General features: G+C 39.6%; 1 protein-coding gene across 2 annotated transcripts in view; it reads right to left on the bottom strand.

The window, feature by feature from the left end:
- TTC39B (tetratricopeptide repeat domain 39B) overlaps positions 1–3808 on the bottom strand; it is a 79608-nt gene extending 75800 nt beyond the window's left edge. Inside the window, exon 1 of one of the 2 annotated variants that reach the window (XM_050330224.1) lies at positions 3690–3808. In XM_050330224.1, coding sequence (XP_050186181.1) covers positions 3690–3692 — 3 coding nt within the window. In that variant the 5' untranslated portion in view covers positions 3693–3808. The other variant, XM_050330226.1, reaches the window with a different exon arrangement.
- Between the last annotated feature and the right edge of the window lie 20640 nt (positions 3809–24448).

Here is a 24448-nt window from a genome sequence, read left to right as displayed (position 1 = left end):
TTAGAACCAGAGAGAGATTAAGACAGAAAGACAACTAAACAGATTCAGATGACTAGGAGGTAGACACACTAAGAGTTTTTTGCAATGAGAGAGTGAGAATACAGTCTAGAGATAAGCTGGGTCCTTCAGTCTAAGAAGAAGCAAAGGTACAGGCTTTCAGTGTAGGCCAACAACTGAATTGTCCCTATTAATCTTACATAGAGTATTATATTAATAGTCCCTATTAATCTTACATAGATACTGCTGTATCTGCTATTTCCACCCAGCTAAGTAAAAAGGGGAAGGGAAACCAATACGAATGTGTTCATCTGTCCTGTAAAATTCAGTCTTTTCAGTTAATGCTCCACAGACACACTGTTCTCCTTTACTCCTGTTGCATTTGAATAAGTTTCTTCACTGGCAACTTGTTGAAAGATACTCTAGTGATATTAATATTTTTCCAGAACAGATCTGAAGCACATGAAATATATTAGTAGTGCAATAGCAGTAGACAGGTTCATACATGCTTTGTATTTCACTCATGGTACAGTCATGTCTGCCCACACAGCTCAACCTGAAATCTTTTTTTATACAGTCCACAAGAATCATGCAAGTTATTGTCCTCTGTTGAAGACAGAGGACAATTTTTCAACTCCAAAGGCAATCCCTTTGAGATCTCCTTTAATTTAGAACAGCATACTACCTCCATTTCAAAACCAGGTTTTAACCAGTACTGCTTAACAGAATACTACAGGATACATAGTATGTCAGTAGGATAACTAACACATAAGGTCTCCAAGTTCTAGGAAGATGGCCCTTCAAGATGAGAACCAGTTATGGTGTTCTGTAGAAGCCACACACCTAAGCAGTTACACACTGCCAGTTCTAGCTACAGAGAATAAAAACTTAGCATGATACCTCATGTTCTTGTAGAAACTGTTAATGGACTATAGCATCAATACTTTCAGAGTTAGGTTGGGGAAGTCACACTAATGTGCAGTTTGTAGTCATGAGTAGTCACTCTGAGTGTAGAAGACATTGCTGCATGTGTCAGGGTTTCAGTCAACATACTCATCAAGTTCAAGATTAAGGTCTTGTTCAACACTTTGTCAAAATTAGCTCTTCATAGTCTTAATTTATATTATTGTATTCTTTCCTCTCCAGCAAGTCCTTTAGTTCATTTATATTCTTTTGTGCAGATGTAAGGCTGTATCTATCAGTGACCTCTCTCTAGTCACAACAAAGATGCATACTAAAATAATCATGGAAGAGATAACTACATCAAATCATTGCTTTCCAAGGTAGCTAAGGCATGATAATTGCTACTGAAGTTTGAATACAAGTCCTGTGAATGGCAGAGCCATTACTGAATTTTGCTTGGTCTTTTACAAGCTGCCACAGTGCATGCTCCCACTGAGTCACTGCAATAATAATCGAAAAGGACATCTCAAAGCCACACTCTAGTTGGCTTTAATCAAGTTTAATCATTCTTCCCCTTCTCACTTGATATGTAAGCACTAAAGAAAAAAAAATCCTTGTAAATTCCTCTTACAATTTTCTGTTTGTAAAAAACTAAACAAAACCAAACACACTACTGTGAAGGAATATGTACAAGGACTAATAGGTCTTAATCCTCTGAGAAGAAAAGCCTGCAGCAGTTCTCAGCCAACTCTAGGTTCTATCCATTTGACTGTAGGTGTCTTTGCAGCAAGAATTAGGAAGATTATGAGCTGATTACTAACCTTTCAAAGAGTATTCAGGGAACATTCCAGTGAATGTGTTGAAAAGATTTTGCTGAGATCTGACAGAGGAGACAAGACCTTGAGAGTCTGTTCTCTGTCTGGGAAAAGCTGTATAGATTTCCCACACAGGAAAAGCCTGCCTACATTTCCCCCCATCTTCAGAGCCATCACCTGCTTGCTGCTGTGTTAACACTACTTGGATTCTTGATAACTCTTGTAGTGTATCCTTCTGCAGTATAGTTATTCACTGTGAATTTGCCTTATTATAAAAAGTCATGGGACAATTTGGAAAAAATTTTTTTAAGATTCTGTAATCAAAGACAGATCTTACAAGAATGAGGGGCTATTCTGCCCCTCATCATAGACAATACAGAAGAATAAAATCAACCTTAGTATAAACACTTGGTATTGATACAGTTTTCCTGAGGATTAGAAAATTGTCTTTGAGAATAGGCTGTCTGTAAAGAAGCCTAGGCAATTGTGTTAGCAGTCCTGAAGCTCCTTTCCAGTAGTGTTACCCTGTTTCAGACTCACATAAACAGAAGAACTGTAAATAACACTCATTAACAATTAGCAGATTACCCAATGGAGGTAGGGCAAGTGAGCAGGACAGAAACCAAGTCCTGCCTACTTCCAGAAGGACTGTTCCATAAACTACGTGTTAGAACAATGAGTACTCTCTGAGCTGTACAGATTGTATGTGACTCTAACTACAAAAATACCCTGTAAAATATTTGCTGAGAAAGTCAGAATCACCATAGTTGAGGAATACCTTTCAAGATCAAGAGAATGAAATTTCTTACTGAGTTAGAAGCCAGCTAAGCAAACAAAAAAATATTTGCAGGAACTTGTCAGAGATACTAGTTCATAAAAAAACTGTAACAAAAGCAAGATGTAACAGCTAAGAGAGGAAAATTGCTGAGGGTGTATTTCCTTTTGGATTATATCTGCCATGATATAACCTCTAGACAATTAGTTCTTTTTAGCTAGCACTTATTTTGCCAATTGAGATGAATCAACAACTCTTTCTTACAGGGACCAGTATCAAAATATTGCTTCTTCCCATAAGCTGAGCTCATCTGTAGCTCACAAACAATATTTCAGACATTGCTATAGCAACAGCAGTAATCCCTTTAGAGTTAAAACACATATGAGTGCATTCATGCATACCTGTAGTTGCATGAGTAGGCTAAGATAGATTTTAAGATTATTTCAGTTCCTGCACACACACAAGCACACGTGTGCACACACAGTCCTTTGCCATTATCCATTCCTGCAACAAGTCTCAGGTTCTACCTTAGACTCTAAAAGAAATATTAACTGTCAGTCCCAGCCCTCATTTTCCCACATCCAACTGGAAGAAGAGTGTAGCAAGCCACATCTTGCAGCCCATCTAGTCAAGTAAATACAACAGTTAAAGTCACTAAAATGAGGAAAGTTGGTGTCCTCAAAATACATGCTCTGCCTTGGGCCCCAACAAATGGGCGAAAAGGGCTGAAACAAGGAACTGAAACAAGCACACCAACATACATTTCTTATGAAAGACCTAAAAGAAAGCAAGCTGTCAAGGATGCCTCTCGGCATGCACGAAAGCAGTACTACAGCCTACAGTATCCATGTTCTTCAGAGACTACAGATACGGACATCAAGTAAAGCTTAAAGTACTGGGTTGTTATAGTTAGGAGTGCAAGTGTTCTACCCTCAATAAGCTATTTCATCTAAATCCTGTTTGTTAGACCTCTGAAGAACTTTATTTGGAAGTAAAGAACCTTGGTGTTACCTCTTTGACAAATATATCTATGCAGTAATTGTATTTGAATACTTACACTCTCACATTCTGCTAGGCGCTCTTTTAGAGAGCCACAGTAGTTTCACACTCCTAGATCATATTCCCATATTTAAAAGTGGAGGCCATCTTGAAGCAGAGCCACTTCTTTCAGTCAGGCAGACATATTTCCATTCACTCACCATACTAGCATGAAGCGAATACTGCAGTGGTGGAAAGACATACAGAAGTCCAAGATTAGGAGAAGGTGATGAGGCAGTTAGAAGACCCTTCAGTATACACAGGGTCCTGAACAAGATACATAAGAAAACCTCCTCTACTCAGGGAAGCCCTGCCTCTTTCGCAAAGCCAGGGAAAGGACAACAATGAACTTTGGACATGGTACAGAGGTTTACCTCTGTTACCATGTGACTTGTTCCCGTATGCCTAAGCCAGGTTGTATAAGTGATCCTCGGTGAAAGCATAATGCAATTAACTCACCTAGCTTTCAGGCACTCTCTAGATTCTTTTACCAATGTGTCTATACAGGCATTATTTGCATAAACGTTTCTGGCAACACTTCTACAGGTGCCACCTCTAACTTGTGGGCTATATTTGGATTATTTTGTGAATCCCCTTATAATTTCCTTAAGGGAAAACCCTGAAAGATGCCACTCAGAATGACTAGTTAAATCTTTTAGACCTAGAAACTGGCACACCCCCTAACACTTACATAGCACATTTTTCCTGCTCCAAGTGGAGACAAGCTATTCTAAGGCTCACACCATTTAAAGTGGATTTGTCCACAGCCAATGCACAACTTTCACAATGGTGTAATATAAGGTAAATCACAGAATACCTGATCCACCCACAGCTGAACACACAGCTGGGCTCAAGGTTAAAGCAGGCTGCTTATATTGCACTAGACATATGTCTTAATGACACCTAATACACTAAGTACAAACCTCCAAGCAAAACATCAGAGTATTGGGTCAGACTCAGTAGGATGATACATGAGGAAATTGATAAGCCGTGCAGTGTAAAGAAAATCAATAAACAAAAAACAAGCAAACAAAAAACTACATTTGGAAGTGCAGGTAGGCTTCTCATCACTTCACTGCTCCTCCTACCTTTACTGGTCAACATTCTCTCTTCTCAACATTCATATCCCATTTTATTCCACTCCCACCCTCTGACATTCCATTCCATTCCATTCCATTCCATTCCATTCCATTCCATTCCATTCCATTCCATTCCATTCCATTCCATTCCCTTTCCCCCCCCTCAAAGAAAAAGTTCCCTTTGCTTTCGTATGTCTGTTTTCTTTTCTGTTTATCTCACTCTACTCATTTGTCCAACCAGGAGTTTTCTAGTAGGTGCTGAATCAGGCCAGATGATTAATCCTCTCCTGTCCTACAGGAGATGGGACAGTTACTTACCTTGGTATGGTGATGTCTCATCTCTTTGCAGTTTTCTTCCTTTCTTTTCTCACCCTTTCAGGTAAGCAATTCGCTGCTATTTTAGCAAGAAATTCTCTGTACTTCTCCCAGTCTTATCTTTAAATTTCTTCCTGTTTATCATCACATTTCATCTCATTTGAACTATTTTGTTCTTCTTCCCAGCCTCTAGTCAAAGAGCATGTTTCGGAGAGTTATAGAGTAATAAAGGTCAGAAATGACCCCTGCGACTGTTCTCATTCAACTCTCAATTTTTTTAAGATATAAATAGCCACACTAAGTTATGGTATTTGTTTAGAAAGCAAAATACATTAACGTGCCATCGCTACCTCCGATATTAACAAGAAGCTTGATGTTTGCATGCCATATTGTAAATGACTGAACACCTCTTCCTGCAGAAGCAATCCTGTTAAATAAACCCATAAGGATATTATTGCATTGCTGCACCAGGGTTAATTTTTAACTGGCTCTTTTTTCCTTTTGAAATCTTTGCTCCTATTAACAGTCTAAACTGGTTTTTGTAATTTGATACTTTTATTAGTTTCGAGAAATAAAGCCGTTTTCCTGTGAATCTGTTAATAACTAGAGCTAACAGCACCCTTAAAATTATTTATTTTTATGTTATTTATTATATTTTTTGTATTATTATTTATGTAGCTGAATCCTTTCCATGTGCCTTTTCATCACAAACTGTACTATTTGTACCAGAAAAACAAAGGTAAAATCTGTAACTTCACCTTACAGAAATGTTCTTTGCCTTAGTAACAAAAGTTTTCAAAGATAAGTTTGCCAGAAAATATGTTACATCTTTTGTCTATTCATTTTGTTATTTTTTCATTCCTCTGAAAACATGTTTGGGATTGAACCAGTGGAACAGATGGTTGCTATGTGCTGAAGTCATCAGGGAATAAAAACGACTGAATGCAACCCCTTCCTTTCCCCCACCAAAAAACATCCCTGAAACCAAACTCAAAATGTCACATATACAAATCAATGTTCTTGTTCCCACAAAAAAACTCCTCTGAGTGAGGATCCTATAACTTAATGATAAGACATCATTTTATAATTGCTAACTTGTGCCCAAATGCCTTCCCTTCACACTATTGGAAAATACTTTTATTGATTTAGTTATTTACGTATGTGTATTTTAACTCCTCTTAATTGATGTATTGTCCATGTTAAAGATACTTTGTCTGAAAAACAAAGACCTACAAAAAACCATGTGATTCCTTCTTCTTGTCACGTAGGCTGCTGTGTTCACAAGCTACTACTGTAATGGCAGGTTTATGTTCCTCTGTTCAGTGATGGGATTTTCTTGCAGATTGGCTAGGAACTGTCTCTATGCTCTGCAGCTAAATGCATAGATTTAGCTGAGAAAAGCCTAAGTGTCTCATCTGAGAACATAAACCTTGTTCAGTATGTCATGGTATTTGCCCAGTATATTAATAAGAGCTCTTGATGCTTGAATATAACTTCTGGCTTTAAAATTCCACATCAGCCAATGGAGAGAGTGATATATGTTAAGAATAATGTGAGATGTTGTATTCTCCTACTAATTTATTAGAGTGAGAAGTTATTTGTTAATAACAGAGGTGCAAGAACTCTAGGTTTCAAGTACTAGCTTCAGTTTACTTTAAATTTTAACTATATCCATTATTTAATTAGTTCATTCAAGCCATCTGTTATTTAAGAAGTCCAAAAAATTAAAGACTTAAAGAACAGATTTCTTTAAAATGTTTTTATTTATTTTATTAGTTAAAATTTAATGAACAGATTTAGAGTATGGACAGTTACAGATAAACCCAAGCTTGCCTGGTCCACATTTTGTGCTTATTGTATCTGTTCTAACTCTAATCAAAAGCCCAGTAGGCATGTTAGTATGATGCTGTGCCTAAACTAATATGCTTCCATGCCACAGTGGTGTGAGGTAGTTTTCCAGTGTTCCTCCATTAGAGTTGAAAATACGCATTCTGTATTAAAGTATTCACTACAGTGGCTGTTCACTTGTCAAATGATTTGGCAGACGATCTGAAAGAACTGAGAAACAAAGATAAATACTTCACAAAAGGATCTGAGAATAAGTGGATTTGTGGAGGACTATGCAGAAAAAGCATCTGCTGAATTTACAGACTTTTTGTAGCTAATTTTGGGTTTCCAAGAGAAATGAGCTAATACATCTTGTAGAAAGCGCTCCTGCAGCTATGCTCTTTGTGAAAATATTTGTTTTATCTGTATGCTGAGTATAGGCCACGGGCAGACCCTGATGGGGAAATCAGTGTATTATCGTCATATATTTGCTTTGATTTGGAAAACCATAAAACCATTAAAATTTCTCCTGGATAGATGTATGCTTCTGTTTGCAATGAAGATAAATTCTCTTAAGTAATTCTGACTTGATTAAAATCATCAGCACTGCGTGGCACAAGTCCAGGAGATGTCATAACATCAAATAAAATGTAGATATTTCCTGAATTATCATTTCCTTTACTAGCCACAAATAATCAAAAGAAAATTTCTGTTCAGGCACAAGTAAAATAGCAAGTGTTGAAAAGTATGTAGTCAGGGATTAACAGACTGTATACAAGCTATAACGAAAATGTTTTCCAAGTGCCCCAAGTTTGATTTACAGGAAGATATGAGGAGAAGCTTTCTTCTGAGAAATAGATGGGCTGGGTCACAGAGGTATTCTGCCCCCCAAAAGAGAAATGTATTACTGTGTTCTTGTCCAAGTCATACCAGGATACGAGATCCTCTGGGTGACAAGGTAATGTGGTATTCTTGTCAGTTATGCAAAGAACAGGTTCTTTGTAAGAAAATTAAGGCTTATACTAACAAAGAAACAGCTCAGGCTTTTAATAGTATTTATAGTTTCAATATGAAACCACAAAACTCTTTTTATTGAACAAGGAAATTTTCTAAGAGGACATATCACATTTGGTTTTCTGTGTTGCAGTGGAATGTAACTTGTGAATAGACAAGATAATATTTTGCCTGTTTCTAGCTTCTATATTGATAAGCTAAAAATGCTTTCAAAAGTAGTTTTTAACTGAGGAACATAATAATTAGTAATAAGAAGAAACATTTTCACTTTTTATTTAATTTAGAAGGTAAAGTTTAGAATACTTTCCAGCTTTGTATGAGCTGCTCCAGTGTTATTTCTCACTTTTAGAAGTCCTGATGTTACTTTTGGATTTTTAAAATTCAGTATTGTCATTGTGCTCACTCAGAGAAATGTTTCAGCATCATGTGACTAAGCCAGGTTGGGCCTTTTCAACTCCAGTATGTGAAGCACCAACTCATTCTTAGAATGTGGGTGCATGAACAAGATACAATGAGATATGAATGCACAGTGAGTTAGTTATTACACGGGACTACCCATACAGATACTCTTAATTGTTGAAATTGCAAGGCAATTTTCTGGTGAAGGCCAGTAGGATACGCAACTTCTCATTCTCCATCGCACAAGTTATTGTTACCTAAAATGTGGTAAATCATCACCTAGCATGTGGTAAATCGTCATGGATTTCTTTGCAATGATTTGTTTATATTAATGTGTCTGATGTGTCCTCCTCTGTATCCTGTCTGTCAGTCTATCACAGAATCACACAGAATCATGGAATCAATTAGGTTGGAAAAGACCTCTCAGATCATTGAGTCTGATCTATGACTGAAAACCACCATGACAACTAGACCATGGCATGAAGTGCCACATCCAGTATTTCCTTAGACACCTTCAGGGACGGTGATTCCTCCACCTCCTTGGGCAGCCCATTACAATGTCCAATCTCTCCTTCTGTAAAGGATTTCTTCCTAATGTCCAACCTAAGCCTCCCTTGGTGCAGCTTAAGACTGTGTCCTCTTGCCCTGGTTGCCTGGGAGAAAAGATCGCCCCCCACCTGGATACAACCTCCTTTCGGGTATTTGTAGAGAATGATAAGGTCACCACCACCACTGAGTCTCCTCTTCTCCAGGCTAAACAACCCCAGCTCCCTCAGCTGCTCCTCATAGGACTTGTTCTCCAGACTCTTCACCAGCTTTGTTGCCCTTCTCTGGACCTGCTCCAGGACCTCAATGTCCTTCCTAAACTTATGGCCCAGAAGTGGACACATCCCTCAAGGTGCAGCCTAACCAGTGTCAAGGACAGGCAAAGAATCACTTCCCTAGTCCTGCTGGCCACACTATTTCTGACACAAGCCACAGTGCCACTGGCCTTCTTGGCCACCTGGGCTCACTGCTGGCCCATGCTCAGCCAGCTGTTGACCAGCACCCCCAGGTCCTTTGCTGATGGGCTGCTCTTCAGCCACTCTGTGCCCAGCCTGTAGTGCTGCAGGGGGTTGTTATGGCCAAAGTGCAGGGCCTGGCACTTGGCCTTGTTGAACCTCATCCCATTGGAATCAGCCCACTGATCCAGCCTGTCCAGGTACTTCTACAGAGCCTGTCTACTCTCCAGCAGACTGACAATCCGACCCAACTTGGTGTCATCTGCAAATTTGCCAAAGATAGACTCAGTCCCCTCATCCAGATCATCAATAAAGATTTTAAATAGAACTAGACCCAACACTGATCCCTGGGGAACACCATTAATGACCAGATGACAACTGGATGCAGCCCCGTTCATCAGCACTCTCTGGGCCTGGCCCTCCAGCCAGTTCCTAACCCAGCACAGAGTGCCCCTGTCCAAGCCATGAACTGTCAGCTTTTCCTGGAGTATATTATGGGAGACAGTGTCAAAGGCTTTGCTGAAGTCTAGACAGACACATCCACAGCCTTCCCCTCATCCACTAGCCAGGTCACCTCATCATAAAAGAAGGTCAGGTTGGTCAGACAGGACCTGCATTTCCTAAACCCATGCTGATCCCTTGTATGTCCCATGTGATTGCACTCAAGATGACCTGCATCATAACCTTGCTGGGCACTGACATCAGGCTGACAGGCCTGTCTGTTCATCTGTCTATCTGTCTCTCGTATGCCCTTGTATCTGCCCAAAATTTTTTAGCATATTTGATTAATTTAACCAAAAATTTCAGTTAATGTCTAAGTAGTTCTCATGTTTCATTACATTCATAATGCTTTATTCTCAATAAACTCGGGGGACAAGAAATAGTTAAGGCTTAAGCAGAACACTTACATTCTACTTACCAGTCCAAGGAAGTCAGAAAAGCGTGTGGCAGCAAGCAGGCAACAGACTCCCCAAGACTTCAGAAAAAAAGGGGAAAGAGGCTGACAGCAATCAGTGAGGTGCTCTCCATGCTGGCATGCATAACATGTGTTTGCAAAGACTTGTCACAGCAATGTTTTTTGTTCAGACTCCCTCTCACCAAATGCCCTGGCTTCCTCTATGGCAGCAGCAACTAATGTTCTCTTCCTCTGACAGTGGTAGTGATTTGCACTGAATAGGAATGCATTAGAATCCCAAGAATGCTTCAGAAGCTGCATGTGGCCATCAATTCTATGTTCCAATGATATGCTGGAATGTCTTCATCTTTGCGGCAACCATGGAACTTCCTTCCCTGCTGAGCAAATTTACCCCTGTTAGATGTGGGCAACATGTCTTTTATGAACACAGACAAGCACATGAGGATTTCTTTGTCATGGAGGTCATAAAATAGTAAGAACATCTGTGCTTTACATGTTCCACAAATGTATTCTTGTTTGATACCTGAAATGTGACTGTGCTCTTTAATAACATCTTATAAAAAATACTAAGATCTAATTTGATCTGAATTTCATTCTTTGTCAATGACATCTATGGGAAATCTTGGGGTTTAAGACTTTTTGCATAATCACATTCACGAATATACATGTAATCTAGCAGAAACATAATGGAGTTGCAAAATACCTTTTGTGCGCTCTTCTTGACACCAGCATTGATGAGAAAGACAGTTTGCTGACAGTCTGAAGTTAGCTGACATGGAGAAAAATAGAGTTCCCAAATGCCAAATGGAGGTGCCCCCAGCACCCCTCACATACTGGGGAAATTCATGGGTATGACTTTTTCTTGTTTATATTATGACTGGGTCTTGAATATCTACTGGCTGTCTGAATATGCAAACACTGGTAGAGAACCAGAAAGGATTTGTAATAAAAAATACAAACTAGCAATCTCCTCAGCTACCAGTAATACAAAGGCATCTTCAAAGCACTAGCTCAGAGAACTGCTAGACTACAGAAAAAAAAATGTATCTTTGCAGACAGTTACGCTTCTATGGAGGCACTCTGAGACTGCAATATATGGAGAGTGAAAGAGAAAAAAAGAAAACTTTGGGGTTTTGGTACTGTTTACAGACTCATGCATGTGGGCGATCTCTTACTGTAAACACAGATGGCTGTGAGCCACACCTAGGTCATGCTGAGAAGCTGAGCATATATTTGTGGGCTTTCTATTTACCACTGAAGCAATGATTATTCAGCAGAAGGGCATATATTTTTAGTCCTTAAAATAAAATCTTTTTGATTAGACAATTTTGAATTACAATACACTGTAGATGCAGCAAGCTGAAGCTTAAGAATAGTGTGTGTGATCATGTTTTCTTTACTGAGTGTAAATAAGGGCTGCAGATTTAGGTTTCAAATTTTTCTTATAAAGATGGAATAAGAAATTCAATGTCACGGCACACACGATCGCAAGATTTTATGCCTACTTGAGCCATTATGAGCCAATCAATCATGGAAAATAAGGTAGAGCAGTGGGATGTAGCCACATAAAAAGACAGATAAATAGAAAGGACAATACAGAAGGTAGAACACTAGCATTAAGCTTGAGTACCTAGTTCTACTGCCTGTCCTTGTACATATTGACTATGCTGGCTACCCACTCTTTCCATGCCACAGTCCTATAATGTGAGATAACAAGACTAGCTTGCATAGGCAGGGTGTCATTGATACTCTCATAGGTATTTGCACAACCCCATAAGACCATGTAATTACCTAGAGTATATATACACTACCTGCCTATAATAGGTCTGTGTACAGTAGCACAACCTACAAAGGTCAATGGGTTTATCCCCAGATTAGTCTTGGCTTATAACTAGATATTACTCTCACTGAGAGCTGTGGCGTGCAAGTTGAGGAGAACTACAGAGACTGTCTTCTTCTATCCCCAGTCCCTCCTTGGGTCAGTCAAGCCACAGCACCAGCCTTAGTAGCTCATACTAACCAAATGCCTCCTAGGCAGTAGCAGTAGTGCTTAAACCTGTGTCCCCATACCTGTGTACCCATGTCCTAGGACAGCTGAGATAGCACCAATTCATTTTTTTTTGTACGAGTCACTCCATGCAGCGGCCACACAAATAAGATGCTGTTGTCTGAGATTTCTGCAGCATAAAGTTATTCTTTTACATAATGGGAAACACAGGAGAATGCAGGGAAGAAGTTGGTCGTGGTTTATTTGTTCTTTCCCCTTGTATTGCTGGATTGGTCCATGGCTCACAGAAGGATGTAGAGAGCATGATCAGTTAGGGAGTTCCACGTGACACAGAGCCAGGCTCGGCCAGCTGCTGCACAGGGAGCATGTTGACACTGGGAATATGAACAGCAGACATCCTGTGAGCCATAAAATACAAATCCAGCAAGGGAGAACAATATTTTGAGGACCAAATTAGAGTCATTCCCTGAGGACACAAACCATCTGTAACCATCCTTCTCTTCATACTGTTCTGTTTATCTCAGAATGTCCAGTTATACACAGTAACTCTCAAAGAATTTCATCAGTTGAAATTGTCCATTTAACTGAATGCAGATTTATTAGCACAACAACGAGATATTATTAAATTTTATTACTTGTTGAAAATCTTACTAATTGAAGGATAACATAAGTTTGCAAATTTCCATTTTTCAGAAAGTGAACAACTTTTCAACCCACCATTTAAATGTTCAAAATTTTCTCTCACATCTACAGAGTTTACTTGCATGATCAGTGAAAAGAAGGGCAGATAGAATGCCCTCCTTGAATTCTTTGCCTCATTAGGACTCCCTTGAGGCCTAACAGTGATCTAAAACTGCAGTGCTTCTTCTCATGCATTCCTCTTCTTTCCCTTTCATTGATGCTAGTGCTGCTCTGGTCACACAGTAAGATCACTTCCGTGTTCCAGATGAAAAGAATGCAGCAAAACAGCAACAAAACCCACAAGAATTAAAAACAGTTTTCAAATGGTTCAAATGAACAGCCATTTCAGGTTCCAAGTAAATGCTTATTTCTCTCAGTACTAGAAACTCGATTTATAAGATTTGGATGAGGGCTGAATCCCTCTGAAAAGAGAACTGTAGAAGTGAGGATTAAGCATTCTTTTATAAATAGGTTTGAGAGATCAATTTACCAACACCTGTGGTATTGTTCTGTAGTTAGCTGTGAGTTTGCTTCTCTATGTTATCAGTTCATGAATGCTCTGTCTGCTTGAAAGCTTGTAATTTTTTTCCAGCTGTGCCGTCTGGTCTCACAAAAGATGTGATTTTTTTCAAAAACCTCATGCAGCATTGCTTCCAGGGTACAAATGAATTATAAGAGCTTCCACTTTCCTTTGACCCAGTCTAAATCTCTTCTATCAGAAAGATAATTTCACCTTTCATCTGGCATCCTTTATTTTAACAGGTTTTAGGCTACACTTCCTTCTCTGCCTCCTAGAATTTAATTTATTTTCAACTTGAAATATGCCTGAAAAATGAGTATAAAACTGTATTAAATTTAGGCAGTACGGATTTCAGCTACTGAATACTAGTTTTTTTCCTTACATAGAGTAAAAATAAAAAATTTAGTCTTCCTATCCATGTGAAAAACTGCCATGCTGTCCCTATCTTGGAATGTCTAAATCTAGAACACATTAGCAATCAGTGAGTAATCGCTAATAATTATCATCACTGGCGTTCAACAGATTTGTTTAGAGGAATAGCTTCCAGTTTCTGATTGCAGTGTACCTCCCTGAATTATGCCTACACAATAAGAAATGTGTGTGATTATTGTCAGTCCTGTCATTAGCAGCTGGGCTTTATTTAGTAGATGGGCAATTATTTTGTTGGTGATGGAGTGGGAAGCCTATGTTGAAGGAGGTTACCATGTATTTTGTATGGAAGACATCAAGGTTTGCTTTTATACTACTCTGGAGTGGCAGATTAATTTGACTGGCAGCATGAACAGTCTATCTGCCTCATAGAGCTGATATTTATTTTTACTAATGAAGTGGGATGTAGATTTCATGCCATAAGGACATGAAGTGAGGTAATCTCTCTAGTAACTTGGACCACAGTGAGATATACAGACAATGACTGGAATGATGGATTTAACATAGAATTCCAGAGAAAGCCACAGATGAAGCAAAACACATTGCAAGTAGAACAAAATTGCAGAGTTTTTCAAAACTTCTTTTTATGCTTCTGGTTTTTATTGTGGTTTAACTCCGGTTGACAACTTAGCATCACAGAGCCGCTTGCTCACTCCCCTACCAGTAGGGCTGGGAGGAGAATGAAAATGGTAAGAGCTAGAAAACTCATGGGTAGGGATAAAAGTGGTTTAACGGAGGAAGCAAAAGCTCTACATGCAAATGAAGCAAACCAACAAATTCATTCACCACTTCCTTGTTCAGCCATCCCCAGGAAAGCAGGGCTCCATTGTGCATATCAGTTACTTGGGAAGCCAAACACCATCACTCCAAATGTGTCCCCCCACTTCCTGCTTCTTCCCCCCACTTTATATACTGAACATGATACAATACAGTCAGGGATATCCCTTTGGTCAGCTGGAGTCAGCTGTGCCAGCTGTGTCTCCTGGCATCTTTACAGGTACCCCAGTCTTTTCACCACTGTAGGAGTATGAAAAGAGGAAAAGAGCTGGGCTCCGTGTAAGCACTGCTCAGTATTAACAGAAACATCTCAACACTGTTTCCAGCACAAATCCAAAACACTGCCTGATACTATCCACTGTGAAGTACAGTAGCAATCAGTGCTCACAAGCCTTGTAGGAGTGAGTGGGTACAGAGTGTGTTTAGTGGGAACCTTAGACGGAAGAGGGGCCTCTGTGTGATCAGTGGCTGTGGTTCTTTTGGGCACCCAGATGGCAAATGGGAGGTCCTTCCATTGGGATGCTACGGCCAAGCACTTGGAATGTGTGGTCTCCTGGATCAGGAACAGTGTGGCCAGCAGAACCAGGGAAGTGATTCTGACCCCGTACTTGGCACTGGTGAGGCCACATCTGCAGTGCTGTGTCCAGTTCTGGGCCTCTCAGTTCAGGAAGGATATTGAGGTGCTGGAGCAGGTCCAGAGAAGAGCAACGAGGCTGGTGAACAGACTGGAGCACAAGTCCAGTGGGGAGAGGCTGAGGAATATGAGGTTGTTTAACCTGGAGAAGAGAAGGCTCAGCGGAGATCATCTCACAGTCTACAACTCCCTGACAGGAGGGTGTAGCCAGGTGGGTTCTACCAGGCAATCAGCAGTAGGGCAAGAGGGCACAAGCTTAAGCTGTGCCAGGGGAGGTTTAGGTTGGACATTAGGAAGAATTTCTTCACAGAGAGTGATCAGACTTTGGAATGGGCTGCCCAAGGAGGTGGTGGATTCTCTGTCTCTGGAGGTACTTAAGAAGAGACTGGATGTGGCATTTAGTGCCATGGTTTAGTAGGCAAGGTAGTGTTGGGTCAAAGGTTGGACTTTATGATTTCAGAGGTCTTTTCCAACCTAGTGGATTGTGTAAAGAAAATTGACTCTACCCCAGCCCAAACCAACACATTCTTCAATCACAAAGTGAAAAAAACACTCAGTGGGATTTTTAAAGCGATTTTTGTAAAAAACCCCATACTAACAGAATAATCATCATGGAAAAACATATGCTCTTGGTCCCACGCAACGAACACTGAAATTTACAGGAATACAAATCCATTTGGAATCACCACCCACAGTTGAGGTTTTTCTGTCTGTGGATACTACAAATACTGAAAAAGCCCACTGAGAGGGCATTTATCGATACTCAGTATCAGAGATTAGAACTCCCAGAGGAACGGGAGATTTGTGTGCATCTTGCCCCATCAACATCACTTCACTCTTTGCAGCAGTCAGCCTTAACAAAAAGGTCTTTACAAAAACCTCAAAATACTAGGTTTACTCTTTGTGCCAGATGAAGTGACAGTGTACTTTAGAATGTTGTTTGCCTATTGCTAGCATTACAATCCATGTTAATCCTGCCTTTTCATAAAAAAAAAATATTTTTTCCCAGGCACTCTGATTTTATGCAGTGTTTACCAGTGAGATAGAAAGTAGCTGGCTTGTGGACAACACTGCTTAAAGGTAACTTGTCTCAATGCCAGAGTTTTGGATGCTATATAAGATGGAAGACTCCATCACAAATATTAAGGTATAAATTCACACAGAATCATAGAACCAGTTAGGTTGGAAAAGACATCTGAGATTAACAAGTCAAACCTTTAACCAGTCACCACCTTGTCAACTAGACCATGGCACTAAGTGACATGAGCAGTTACTTGAACTCCATCACCTCCCTGGACAGTCTGCTCCAATGTCTAACAACCATTTCCATGAAGAAATTCTTTCTAATGTCTATCCTGGACCTTCCCTAGCCCAGCTTGAGGCCATTTTCACTCATTCAGTTGCTACTTGTCTGGGAGAAGAGGGCAAGATGAGTGCAAGTGCAGTAAGAACACAAAAATGCTCACAGTATCCATTTGGCCTTGCATCCAGGCTCTGCCAGGATACTGTCAGAAGACACAGGCTCGCAAAGAACATAAAAAGAGGGCTAGTATGTATAATCCTTTCCCCAGTTAGAGAGAAACCACCACTGTAGCCCACCCCAATACCAAAACTTTGTCACATAAACCTGATACCAGAATTTCTTGAGCATGCATACAAGAATCCTCACCAGATCACTTTCCTATCAGTTTGTCTTGACTCCTCTTTAATCAGTGTAATCATCTGATTCAGCATCCACAAAATTTTGTGCAGCATAACTGAAGAAGGGTCTTCCAAAGCAGGACATGTGCTTTAGCCCTTCAGATTCAGCTCTCACAAACTACTTATTCAGCTACTCAAGACAAACCAGACTTGCTGGTCTGGATATAAGACACAAATACCATGAGTAGCGCAGCACAGAAAACAGCCTAAGAGTCCTGAAACACCTTTTTCAGGATGTCCCTTCAGTACTCAAGGCAATACATCCATGTACAGGCAGACTGGCTTGCCCTCATATTGACAGTTAGGAAGCCTGTCACTGACATAATGGGAGAGCCTGACAGCCTCAGAGGAGTCTCCTAGTTAAAAGTCAACACACAACAGGTGCTCTTATCTTATTTGAACCTGCCCGAAGCAGAATTTTCCCTGTCAGTTGTGTTATCTAAACAATGCTATGTTACTTCATCATCTCCTCACTCAGGATGCCTCAATGAATGGCACATAAAAGAAGAAAACACAGCATTCATCCACTTCAGAAACTACTTTGCTGTAAGAGACCACCAGGCACAAAGCAGGAATAAAAAGTGGTCCTCTGCAATGCAAACTGAAAAATTTTCACACTGAGGTTTTATACCAAGTGCAGACACTTATGACCAAAAGGCTGTCCAGAACGTACTCTGTTCACTGACTGTTGGTGGGAAGAGAATGAATGTCCATGGACAACCTCTGGCACTCATTCTGGCAAAATTGAACATACATTACTTATTTTCTCAAGAAATGGCAACAGCCTGCTTTCAACAAAGAGGTTGTATCATCACTTGATGTAACAGGAAGCCCTTTAAATAGCACAAAAATTGGTGCTAGGGGTAATTTGTGGAGATGGTACAAAGGCTAAGATGGGGACAAGACCTCCAGGTGCTGTCAAGAACAATAATCATCAGGCTTGAATAGGGCTGCAATAGGGAGGGACTCCTTAGTAGGATGTGACTGCTGGCACCATGGGCAGAACATTGTGCCACAGCTGTCTACTCAATAAAACAACTGCACCCACAATAATCCTGTCCTCTTTCTTCTATTTGCTCTGTGTACAGGACAAAAAGGGGTCCTTGCTCTCAACTAAAACACTTGGGGGAGAAAAAGTAAATACAAAAAGAAAGAAATAATAGTTTGTTATCTGACAGATGAAGAACATACTTTAAAGACCAACAGGAACTTCTATATGTAGCCAGAAAAACAATAAACACAATATAGTCTACAGGCTACATCCATCTATTTGAGAGGGCACCTTGACCACAAAAGAATAACAAAATTTACAGTGTTGTAACCCTTTTGGAGTGGTGAAAATATGTCCTTCAATTCATCCTCTTCTCACTTAAAAAGGCAATAAAACATGCCTGTTTTCAAGTCAGACTCCGCTCAGAATAATTTCTTTCTTTTTCTGCCTTTTTTTTTTTTTTTAATTATACCAAAGTGTACAGATAAATATCTGGTGATTATAGCACAAAATAAGTATAGGGATTACCTAAATGGCACATTGAAATAACTTTCTGAAGTTAAAGATAGAAGGATGTTATTTACTATTCAAATTTCGAGGCAAATTAGTTGAAATTAGCTCCTTCATTTAGGTTTCACAACTAAACTGTAACAGTTCAAAACAGGATTATTTTTAGATAGGTGCAGTCTTGTTTATATCCAAGCCAGTGAACTTTACGCTGTTACAAAAGGCATCTTACTTTTCTTTGAAAGATATTCAAGAAATAAACCAGGACAACTTCTTTCCACCAGAGAAGTAAAGTGTATTTCTGTGATCTGGCCTCCCAACCAGTAAAACAGAAAGCAATGAAGTACAGAGTTGTGTGACAAGGTTCTCTTCATACTCTGTAAAGGAAATTTCAAAATTGGAGGGAACAGTTACACATCATGCAAATGAAAGATTTGTTACTGAGTCTTCAGGCAAAGGGAGATGATGGATCAGATAAGACATCTTGAAGGAGCTCTGCTTTAGTCTTGCTTGGTGTCTCATAAAATCTTTGCCTGCTTTAACTAGGAAATACTTCTACTAAAGGAAAAAAGTGCCTGGAAGAAGTTTACAGTTCCTTAGATCTTAGTACTAACACACTGGCAATTTACACTGGCAAAGGACTAAGTAATTCTATTGTAGTGCAACCCACCCCTGCAAATCTGCACCTTTTCTGTACTATTTCACCTTCTTAGGTAAACTGATATGTAAAACTGTACCAGTAAACATTTTCTTAGTCTTTTGTTAGATATTGAAATAGCTAGACTTGCAAAAGGTTCCTATGCCATAAGAAGTCTGTAGTTTGGCTTTAGAAAGTGAAGTTATGTTGACTGTCACTGAGATTTAGATTACATTTTCTGGAAAGAATACCTAAAGTTTTGATGATTGAAAAATGTTGGCAAAAACTTCCTGGAAGAAGAACGTATATGATAAAAACTACTGTGAACCTTGAAAAGAGATGCCACCACGATGGATCAAGTACTTAACATATCTTATATTTTTCTTACAATTCTTAAATTTTAATTGTCCCCATAGGCTGTGTTATTTCTGTGATGCAAGAAGCAATTTATGTAACATCCTATTCTGTTGTCTAAAATTCTTTCCTAAAATTCTTTTCAGGCATTGCCCATGACAACGTTCCTCCACAACTACATCTGAAAACTCAATTAGTTTCACAAAAACTCACTCTTCATAAAATGAATAGTGTATCTGAAGAGGATTTGACTCTCAAGCACTAGGGAATAAAAACAGAAGGTCTCTAGTGTTTAGCTGATATGCAGAAGTGATTCACTCCACAAACCAGCTTTGAAATAAGAGGGCTGGGATATTACTGCTGGAGTATAAGTTTGGTACAACTGCAGCAGATTGAGTTCTCGGCCAAAATTTTCTTTATGGTTGTGCTAGCTTATTGGTGAAAATAACATACAATATACCCCATGACCATCTACACCATGTAGATGGTGCCTGCTCTGTGATACTGCTGCTTCTTTATGTCTGACTTTGTTCCTTATTCCAATTATATACCCAAATTCAGCTGTTGGAATAATGAGGTTCAGCAACATTTAAGGCCTAAAGACTCTGTTTGGTGTGGTTTGGATTGTATACACCCCTGTCATCATCTTACTCTTAAGTTTGTGTTCTTCAGCTTTCATCAGTTTTAATGGCAGGTAGGAACAAGCATCAGAGATAGATGAAAACCCTACAGGGAAATAATTCTGACTGCTCAACATTCATGAGAGGAAAGCATCCTGTATTCATTTGATTCTCAATTGAGTTATGTAAAAGTAATATTCAGACATGGAGTAGTTCAGAAATTACCAATCACAGATGTTTCCTCCCCCTTTTTTTTTGTTTCTTTTTGTTTGTTTATTTGTTTGTTTTTGTTTCTGCATACCTTGAGTTTATCCTGTCTTTGGACAGAACTCTGTTTTAGTTATGCAGCTGTTAAATTACCTGCAGTTTTTCATGTAATCTGTTTAAATTAAGATCTGTACAGAACCTTTATGACACTTTATTGTGTATTAATATTTTATTGAATTTATTGTAAAAGTAACATGAATTATGTATGTGTCCAACAATAACTACATTTTAGGAATGGATTGTTCCTGTTCAGATGTCATAGTAAAAGATACTAGTGACTACCTTCTAGAGTCTTTGACTTTTACATCCCCAAACCACTATTCATTGGCATAGGAAGCATGTTTGGAAGCAGCGACAGGCCAGACTTTGCCAGGCCTTCCCTTTTGTTCCTAGTGGTGGTGAACACCAGGCTGGCTGATGCAACCCCCTGCGAGATCCTACTATAAACACTAGGCTTAGCTTAGGCCAAGTTAAAAAATCCTCATCCAGAAAGGCTGGGGGAGTGCTTTCAACCGGGTTTGATCAGTGCTTTGGGTGCTGCTGTCCAGAAGTCAGCTGCAACCTCAGAACAAAGGCTGGAACTAGAGGGCATGACACAGAAAAAACTGACAGCTGTTGAATCCTTATCTCCTAAAATTACAGCCCTGGAACCTTTCTGTTTCTCTGTAATTGCTGTGCTGAGACAGTCAGAGCTTAAAAAACAGTAAGATGTTCCTTATCTGCTAAGGTGCAAAGACACCTAGAGCTCATACCATATCACTTGGTCTAATGAAGAAGGAGAGAGACAATTCTAGAATATTGAATAAAAATAATGCTTAACAACTCTTTTACAAAGTTTTTTTTCAAACTACTTACAAACAATAAGTTTGTTAGTCATGAAACTCTTGTTGAAGCTTAAGTGACAATCGATCGTGGTGATTTTTCTGCACTGGAGTGGAAGCCCAAGGTAGTTCATTGACTTTTGTAATTTCCGTAATGTGGGCCAGGGCTGAGAATAATATAAAATCCGATTTATGGTTAAGGCACAAAATTACTCCATCATAGGCAGTACCATGTAATTATATTAAGATTGTGTCTGCTAAAACAAGTACAATTCAATACTCTCATGCAATGTGGTTAGCTTCACAAATATCTATGTATTTCTGGGTCTGTGTGAATTGAGAAAGGAATGAAGGGTGTTCCTTGCGGTAAAAGACTACGAGGTTTAGTCTTTACTTTGGACCATTTAGGACTGGTTATACATCCACAGCATTTACTGACTGTAGCCGTAGTGTGCACATGGAAGCTCTGAAATCAGTCTCTTAAGCTCGCAGGATACTATAGGACTACAAAATACAGGCTGCCTGATCGCTTCAGTAGCACATTAGTTACAATTTTTTTTGTTGCATGTATTTTATTATTTTGTCTTTTTTTTTTTTTTTTTTTTTTTTAGTTATTATTAGTGTGTCTTCCAGTTGTCTTTTTTATTATCTCCACTTCTCCTCTAAGCCCACTGTTCTTTCAATGCTTTTTGGATTTCAGCACTTCTTAAAGAACTCAGCTTAATACGTGCCAAGTTTACACTGCTTGAGTTCTTCACACACCCTTCATTGCTTTACTGTTGAATTATGAAAGTCTGTCCAGCAGAGAAAAGTAAGTACCTCTTGGAAACCTTGAAATGCCCATGTGCCTTATGCCTAGTATATCAAGGGCAGATTAATTCCAAGCTATAAAAATAAATAGCTCTCTTTGTTCTTAAGAGGATTTGGATTGAGTGGAGTGGCTTTGTAAGTATATGATTTCTTAGTATTGAAGGTTGGAAATGAAACAAAAAATATCCATTCATGGTTAAAAATTATCAGCTTTAGTATTTTGAACTTAGCTGATCCTTGAGCTTCTACTTATCCAGTCTTCCTGCTTGAGGTTTATGTACTTTACAGGTTTTTTTCTTTTTAACTAATACATAAGAACTCCAAAATCAAGCCTGCCATGGCGAGAAGGAAGAGAGGCAGTAAGGGAAATTCATAAATCTAACTGAAAAGCCCAAGAGGATTTATTCCAAAAAGCATGAACAATTACAGCACAGCACCCTCTTCCAAGGCACGCTTGCCTCTGTGACAGTACCGTGGTCGGCAGTGACCACTCTTGTGCTGGGGACTTCTGTGATGCCATTTTCACGTGGTCATAGAAAAAAATTCAGGCCAGTGGTTTCCACACAGTTTCGTGTGTTTGGTTTTCCAAGGAAGGTTTTTGAAACAAGTACCTTATTTCCTCTCTATGAACACTAAAAATTCCTGATACCTTTCAGGAAGAGTAGGGTTTAATCCTGCTGCTCTTGGCTGAAATTGCTCCTACATATTTATATCAACACTGTACTTAGAACAACAAAGCCCTGTCACTTCCACCCTAGATGTGGCTACATCAGGTACTGATGGAGTGTTTTCCAACTTCAGGCAACTTTGCAAGTACACAAAGGGGAAAGGTATGTTCAGAATGTAAACAAAGCATAGGAGATAACAAACACACAATAAGGCAGGCATGGTCTTGAAAATTGGAATGAGAATTCCTCATGGAACAACTAATAGGTTTCAGGGAGGATACAATAGGAAGTGAGGGCAACAGCCCTTAATCAAGGGCTTAATCAAGGGCTTCTTCCAGAGCTAGGGAGTGTCATGATGCACAGAGGTGATGGATGAAGAAAGCAGAGGGTGTAGCTGAAGAAGGGAACAGAGACTGTCAATACTTACAGGAAAAATGAGCTGAAGCTTAGCAGAATTTTCATAATGAGGAATAATAACTGCAATTAAGAGGCGGAGGTGAGAGCTAATAAAAGAATTCAGCATTGAAATGCAGTGCAAGCATAAACATACTTGCAGTGCAAGTGTTAAGTGGGGGAGTTGGACGGGCTTTAGACCATACTCTTATTGCTAAAAAAAGCAAAATATCATCTGGATGGGCTATTACATTCTTACCTCCCTCTTTATTAATTTCCTTTGTGAAACTTCAGGCAAATGTCGTGACCTTCTTCTCTCTTGGCATCCTGTCTCTTCCACACAGCTTGCAAAGACCCAGTTTCCTTTAATGAAATTTTTCGGATCTTATCTTCACCCCCTGCTGCAACAAGCGACCTGCTAACATGCCTTTTCTTCAAGTCTTATTTTCATATTTAGAGATGTAATATGAAAAGCTGAAGGAGCTGGGCTTGTTCAGTGTGGAGAAGAGGAGGCTTATGGAGCCTTCATTATGGCCTTCCAGAACATGAAGGGAACTTAAAGAAAGAGAAGCTTTTATATAGGCAGATAGTGACAGGACAAGAGGCAGTGGTTTTAAGCTGAAAGAGGGCAGGTTTAAATTAGATGTTAGGAAGAAATGCTTTACTATGAGGGTGATGAGGTGCTGGAGGAGGTTGCCCAGAGATATTGTGGATGCCCTATCCCTGGGGTTGTTAAAGACCAGACTAGATATGGCTCTGAGCAACTTGGTCTAATGGAAGGTGTCCCTGAAAATGGCAAGGGGAGTTGTAACCAGCTGATCTTTAAAGTCTCTTCCAACCCAAACTATTCTATGAATCTGTGATTCCATAAATATTTTGGTGTGAAGCAAGAGTGAGGGCTGTGGTTCAATTGGTATGTGTAACAGGTGTATCAGGTTCGCTCAATCCAGATTACTTCTGCCTCTTTCTTAAGAGGTTGTTCTCAGAGTAGCTTTGTCACACTATTCCAGTGGGCGTCCAAGGTGGTTGGCACATACTTTAACACCAGCAGTGCTAGTAAGGTAAAAGGTTATGTATTTCATCAACGTTGTTCATCATATTATAAACCACCTTAATGCTGTAAAAGAAAAGGTTTCCAAGGCATTAAGTTTTCACTTTGGGAACACTGAACAATAAAGTATAAAGAAAAGAGGTCATAGCAGGGCAGAAGTCAGTCTCTTCTTCCAGTAACCAGCAATAAAATGAGAGATCATAGTATTAAGCTGCACCAGGGAAGGTTTAGGTTGGACATCAGGAAGAATTTCGTCACTGAAAGGGTGATCAGATATTGGAATAGGGTGCCCAGGGAGGTGGTGGAGTCACCGTTCCCTGGAGGTGTTTAAGGAAAGACTGGATGTGGCACTTAGTGCCATGGTCTAGTTGAAGTGCTGGTGTTAGGTCATAGGTCTGTGATCAGAGAGGTCTTTTCCAACCTATGTGATCCTGTGATTCCGTGTGGAAGTGTTTGTACCGCTGTAAAACCACGCACACGGCGCCTTTTTAATGACTTCA

The sequence above is a fragment of the Myiozetetes cayanensis genome, unplaced genomic scaffold (assembly GCF_022539395.1).
Source record: "Myiozetetes cayanensis isolate MyiCay16 unplaced genomic scaffold, myiCay2020 scf4, whole genome shotgun sequence".
NCBI classification, from domain to species: domain Eukaryota; kingdom Metazoa; phylum Chordata; class Aves; order Passeriformes; family Tyrannidae; genus Myiozetetes; species Myiozetetes cayanensis.
The sequence above is the reverse complement of the archived record's forward strand: the minus strand, read 5'-3'. Positions and strand labels throughout refer to the sequence as shown.